The sequence below is a fragment of the Rhinopithecus roxellana genome, chromosome 13 (genome assembly GCF_007565055.1).
Source record: "Rhinopithecus roxellana isolate Shanxi Qingling chromosome 13, ASM756505v1, whole genome shotgun sequence".
Taxonomy (NCBI): Eukaryota; Metazoa; Chordata; class Mammalia; order Primates; family Cercopithecidae; genus Rhinopithecus; species Rhinopithecus roxellana.
This window is the reverse complement of record NC_044561.1, coordinates 119,929,278-119,935,505: the sequence shown is the minus strand read 5'-3', so window position 1 is coordinate 119,935,505 and position 6,228 is coordinate 119,929,278. Positions and strand designations below refer to the sequence as shown.

Below are 6,228 nucleotides of genomic sequence, written 5' to 3'. Positions count from 1 at the left end.
ATAAGAGATTTTTTAGTAAAACTACAGAAAAAGAGAGTCTCTCCCTCTTAGTTGGCCTCATGCTGTCTTTATTAGGGCTTATTGTTTGGGAAGCTGAGTCCCTCACTATCAAAGGGTAAGCTGTTTTGTATTATCATTTTTGCTAAATGAATGGCTATTTTATAGTGACCTGTATAATCCTATTTTGTGATGTCAGGTGTCTCAAAACTTTGATCTCTGACAAACTTTCCAATGGCAAAATTTCAAGTTCTAAATTCAGTCTTTTTGACCTCAAAATAACTTTTTTGGGTATAAGGTTCCCTGAAGTCCAAGAGAGGCATATTAGGTTTATTTGGGTTGTTTGTTATGTTAGAATTATGCAGGAAGCATTGTCAATCAGAGGTGGTATTCAGCTTCCTTTGGGATTTATTTATTTATTTATTTATTTATTTATTTATTTATTTATTAGATGGGTCTTGCTCTGTTGCCCAGGCTGGAGTGCAGTGGCACAATCTCAGCTCACTGCAGCCTGTGCCTCCCAGGTTCAAGTGATTTTTGTGCCTCAAGCTTCGAAGTAGCTGGGCTTACAGGCATGCATCACGACATCCAACTGATTTTTGTATGTTTAGTGGACGTAAGGTTTTGCCATGTTGGCCAGGCTGGTCTTGAACTCCTGACCTCAGGTGATCCACCCGCTTTGGCCTTCTGAAGTTCCGGGATGATATGAGAATTCTAAAATTCTGATATGTCTTAATATATGTTGTCACAGTAATTATTATTATTGTGTTAACTTGTATGCCACAGGAATAACAAAATACCCTTGCTAACTGTGCCTTTAACTATGGCTGTCTTAAAACTTTCGTCATCCACAATTGTAGTTTTGCTTTGATCCTTCTCAAAAAGTGACTTATAATCAGCTGCAGTCCAGGGCTTTCTTCTTTGGGGAAGTTTATGAAAAATTCAACCTCTTGAATGCAAGTTTCTGATAACTTTGTAGACTGTGCCATTGGATTAGAGAGAAAACTTCCAGGGCACTAACTGAAATGCTGATATGTTCATAAAGATTGCTAACTCAGTATGAAGCATACCAGAAGTTGATTGCATGGACTGAATTAATGGAGACTGAAATAATTTTTTATGGTTTTTTCTTTTGAAATATTGCTGATTTTTTTTTGTTTTGTTTTTCAGAGCCTGGATAATTATTTTTCTTTGGAGCCTTTATTGCCTGTGAGTATACTTTAAGTATCTTGAATACAAGGTGCTTTCCTCAAACAGAATTTGAGGCATAGTTCTCTCTATGCCTAATTTCTTCATAATTTGTGAATTATTTGTGAATGTTCTTAATTCATGGCAATGTGTTTGTTTGCATACATTCAGTAAGAATCTATTTTATTTTATACTGTGACACAGGTGGATGAACTGGCTATTTTCCCAGGTCTTTGACTGAAATGGCCTTGTGAGAGGTTCCAGCAAGGCCAATTTAGGAGAGCCTATGTGGACAGTAATTCTTGCTGTACTTTGTGGGATAATCAGGCCACATTTATGGGACTGCAACTTATTTTGCAGGTGGGTTTGTCTTGCTGAGATTTGTCTTTGGTGGAAGTAGGGGACTGGAAAAAGAAAGATTGTTTCAGAAGAAAAGGACAGTATTCGATTAACCTATAATTCCTGGGGGACCACATAGTTACCCACGGTATGCGGCTGCCCAGGATGCCCCTCCTCAATATGAAGCAGCTGGAATGATCAACAAGATTCCTCATGAATGAGGAATTGATATTTATGTATATACTATATTATTCTTTTTTTAAGATGGGGTCTCGCTCTATTGCCTAGGCTGGAATGCAGTGGTGCTATTTTGGCTCACTGCAACCTCTGCCTCCTGGTCCAAGTGATTCTTCTGCCTCAGCCTCCTGAGTAGCTGGGATTACAGGTGTGCACCACCATGCCCAAATAATTTTGTGCTTTTAATAGAGACATTTCAGTATATTGGCCAGGCTGGTCTTGAAATCCTGACCTCAAGTGATCTGGTTGCCTCAGCCTCCCAAAATGCTGACATTACAGTCATAAGCTACCGCGCCCAGCCTATCTTTCTCAAAAGCAAAACAAAACAAAACAAAAAAAAACACAAAAACTGTAAACCATTTAAATTTAGCAGTGGAGGGTTTTATACCAACTTTAGTGACACTAAATGCTAATAAGTCCTGATAACCCACTATCACTGGACCAACCTGTACTATAATTTTTGTCATTATTTTAGAGTGTACGGTTAGAAGTTAACCATAAAACAGCCTCAGGCAGGTCCTTCAGGAGGTATCCAAAAGAGAGCATTGTTATCATAGGAGGCCACAGCTCCATGCGGTTATTGCCCCTGAAGACTTTCCAGTGGGACAAGATGTGGAGGTGGAAGACAGTGATATTGATGATCCTGACCCTGTGTAGACCGAGGCTGATGTGTGTGTCTATGTCTTGATTTTTAACACAAAACTATTAAAAAATAAAAAAGATTGATAAAAGCTTATAAAGTAAGGATAGAAAGAAAATATTTTTGTACAGCTATACAATGTGTGTTGTAAGTGAAGTGTTATTACAAAAAAGTAAAAAAGTGAAAAAAATTTAAACATTTATAAAGTAAAAAAGTTACAGTAAGCTAAGGTTAATTTATATTGAAGAAAACAATTTTAATTAATTAGTGTGGCTTACGTGTGCAGTGCTTGTGAAGGCTGCAGTAGTGCACAGTAATGCCCTAGGCCTTCACATTCACTCACCACTTACTAACTCACCCACAGCAATTTTCAATCTTGCAAGCTCCATTTATTTATGGTCAGTACTCTATAGAAGTATATATATTTTTAAAAAATCTTTTATACTATATTTTTACTGTACCTTTTCTACGGGCCTGTGAGGCCTGTGGGTTCCCGCGTCCACCAGCTCCCCCGGCAGCCGGCTCCCCAGTGGTCCGCTCCGGTTGCCAGGTGCGGATTCTGTTCCTAACCTAAGCCTGTGTGTTCTTCGCGGCTAACTGTGGCCCGGACAGGCCTGGGTTACTGCGGTGGCCGCAGCCAGAGCAGCCTTGGCGCTATGAAAGAGCCCAGGGCTACCCCTCAGCCTTACTGGGGGCTGGTCCTGGAGGAGCCACGCAGGGTTGCAGCAGCACTGCCTGAAGGCAGGAGACCAGATTTGACTCCTTATGGTTTTCCATGGGAATTGGTGATATGTGCAGCTGTCGTTGGATTTTTTGCTGTTCTTTTCTTGTGGAGAAGTTTTAGATCGGTTAGGAGTTGGCTTTATGTGGGAAGAGAGAAAAAGCTTGCTGTAGCACTTTCTGGACTAATTGAAGAAAAATGTAGACTACTTGAAAAATTTAGCCTTATTCAAAAAGAGTATGAAGCCTATGAAGTAGAGTCATCTTTAGAGGATGCCAGCTTTGAGAAGGAGGCAACAGAAGCACAAAGTTTGGAGGCAACCTGTGAAAAGCTGAACAGGTTCAATTCTGAACTTCAGCATGATATACTCTGTCTAGAAAAAGAATTAAAAGAAGAGAAATCTAAACATTCTGAACAAAATGAATTGATGGCAGATATTTCCAAAAGGGTACAGTCGCTAGAAGATGAGTCAAAACCCCTCGAATCACAAGTAGCTGAAGCCAAAATGACCTTCAAGAGATTTCAAATGAATGAAGAACCACTGAAGATAGCAATACAAGATGCTTTGAATGAAAATTGTCAACTTCAGGAAAGCCAGCAACAGCTTTTTCAAGAAGCTGAAGTATGGAAAGAACAAGTGAGTGAACTTAATAAACAGAAAATAACATTTGAAGACTCCAAAGTACACGCAGAACAAGTTCTAAATGATAAAGAAAATCACATCGAGACTCTGACTGAACACTTGCTAAAGATGAAAGATCGGGCTGCTAGGCTTGGAGAAGACATAATGGATGATGGTAACTTGGAATTAGACGTGAACAGTGAATTGGAAGATGATGCTAACTTAGATAATCCTCCAAAAGGAGCTTTGAAGAAACTGATTCTTGCAGCTAAGTTAAATGCTTCTTTAACAACCTTAGAAGGAGAAAGAAACCAAAATCATATTCAGTTATCTGAAGTTGATGAAACCAAGAAAGAGCTCAGAGAGCATATTAAAAATCTTCAGATGGAGCAAGCATCTTTGCAGTCGGAAAACACACATTTTGAAAGTGAGAATCAGAAGCTTCAACAGAAACTTAAGGTAATGACAGAATTATATCAAGAAAATGGAATGAAGCTATACAGGAAATTACTAGTAGAGGAAAATTACCGGTTAGAGACAGAGAAACTTTCTAAAGTAGACGAAACGATCGGCCATGCCACTGGAGAGCTGGAGACCTACAGAAAGCGAGCCAAAGATGTTGAAGAAGAATTTGAGAGAACTATTCATTTTTATCAAGGGAAGATTACTTCCCATGAGAAAAAAGCACACGATAATTGTTTGGCAGCATGGACTGCTGAAAGAAACCTCAATGATTTAAGGAAAGAAAATGCTCACAACAGACAAAAATTAGCTGAAACAGACTTTAAAATTAAACTTTTAGAAAAAGATCCTTATGCACTTGGTGTTCCAAATACAGCATTTGGCAGAGAGCATTCCTCATATGGTCCCTCTCCACTGGGTCGGCCTTCATTTGAAACGAGATATTTTCTCTATCCTCCAACTGTGTTGGAGGGTCCACTGAGACTCTCACCTTTGCTTCCAGAGGGAGGAGGAAGAGGTCCAAGAGGCCCAGGGAATCCTCTGGACCATCAGATTACCAATGAAAGAGGAGAATCAAGCTGTGATAGGTTTACCGATCCTCACAGGGCTCCTTCTGACACTGGGGCCCTGTCACCTCCGTGGGAACAGGACTGTAGGATGATGTTTCCTCCACCAGAACAATCATATCCTGATTCAGCTGTTCCTCCACAAAGGCAAGACAGATTTTATTCTAATTCTGCTAGATGCTCTGGACCAGCAGAACTCAGAAGTTTTAATACACCTTCTTTGGGTAAATTGGATGGGTCAATGCCTTCAGAAATGGAATCCGGTAGAAATGATACCAAAGATAATCTTGGTAATTTAAAGGTGCCTGATTCATCTCTCCCCACTGAAAATGAAGCAACTGGCCCTGGCTTTATTCCTCCACCTCTTGCTCCAATCAGAGGTCCATTGTTGCCAGTGGATGTGAGGGGCCCGTTCATGAGAAGAGGACCTCCCTTCCCTCCACCTCCTCCAGGAACCAAGTTTGGAGCTTCTCGAGATTATTGTCCACCAAGGGTTGTCCCAGGTCCACCACGTGCTCCATTTGCAATGAGAAATGTCTATCCACCGAGGGGTTTTCCTCCTTACCTTCCCCCAAGACCTGGATTTTTCCCCCACCCACACATTCTGAAGGTAGAGCGAGTTCCCTTGAGGGTTGAGTCTGCCTTCAAATGAGCCTGCTACTGAAGATCCAGAACCACGGCAAGAAACCTGACAATATTTTTGCTCTCTTCAAAAGTCATTTTGACTGTTCTCATTTTCAGTTGAAGTAACTGCTGTTACTTCAGTCATTACACTTTTGCTCAAATTGAAACTGAACGGAATTATAATTCTCCGGATAGTATATTGTAAATAAGGATGATTTCAATATGAATCTTATGAGTAAATTATTTCCATTTTATTTTATTCTAAGTAGTATAACTATTTTAATTTGATTAACTAATCCACTATTATAGAAACAATAGTGGGAGTTTTACATATGTAATCTTGTGGGTGGGGAGGCTTTAAATTTTAAAGGCCATGGCATTATGCCAAGAACTGTATTTACTGTGGTTGTAGACAAATGTGAAAGTAACTTTATACTTAATTAAATAAATTTTAGTTGATTTAAAAATATATATAGGTTGCATTATTCTTCAGGTATGGAGAGACCAACAGATCAAGAGTCGATTGCCACTGAAAAGAGAGTTTGTTACTCACAAATCCCAAGAGAAGGGAAAGTGCTATGCCATGTAGCACCGAATAGGGAGGCACTATGGTCAGTGAGAAGGCAGGAGTGACGCAAAAACATGGGCAAGAGCCTTTACGGTGGTTTCCACGGGAAGGAGTAAGTGAGGCAAGATAAGCAGGGTTAAGGTTAGCTATTACAGTTTCAGTAATTTCAGCAGGCTCTGGGAATAGGGGCTGTCCCTAGTTGTCTGGTACCTGGCCCTGGAGTGCTTAGGACAGAGGAACAGTGGCCTAGAGTGTGTGAGTCCT

At 40.2% G+C, this 6,228-nt stretch overlaps 1 protein-coding gene across 4 annotated transcripts; it reads left to right on the top strand.

Moving 5' to 3' along the window:
* Positions 1-2,878: 2,878 nt before the first annotated feature.
* Positions 2,879-5,623, top strand: LOC104678805 (cTAGE family member 2-like). Of its 4 annotated transcripts, XM_030915395.1 has the most exons (3): positions 3,058-3,359; positions 3,432-4,588; positions 4,718-5,424. In XM_030915395.1, exons 1-3 carry the CDS (start codon positions 3,058-3,060, stop codon positions 5,422-5,424), a joined length of 2,166 nt encoding a protein of 721 aa, XP_030771255.1. The 4 variants fall into 4 exon arrangements, with proteins under 4 accessions (XP_010382472.2, XP_030771255.1, XP_030771253.1 ...); XM_030915393.1 differs by having other exon boundaries at positions 3,432-5,424; XM_030915394.1 differs by having other exon boundaries at positions 3,058-4,588.
* Positions 5,624-6,228: the final 605 nt, after the last annotated feature.

What these genes read in the sequence shown, in the direction of transcription:
- LOC104678805 (XM_010384170.2), top strand. Translation starts at nt 3,058, where the DNA reads ATGAAAGAGCCCAGGGCTACCCCTCAGCCTTACTGGGGGCTGGTCCTG.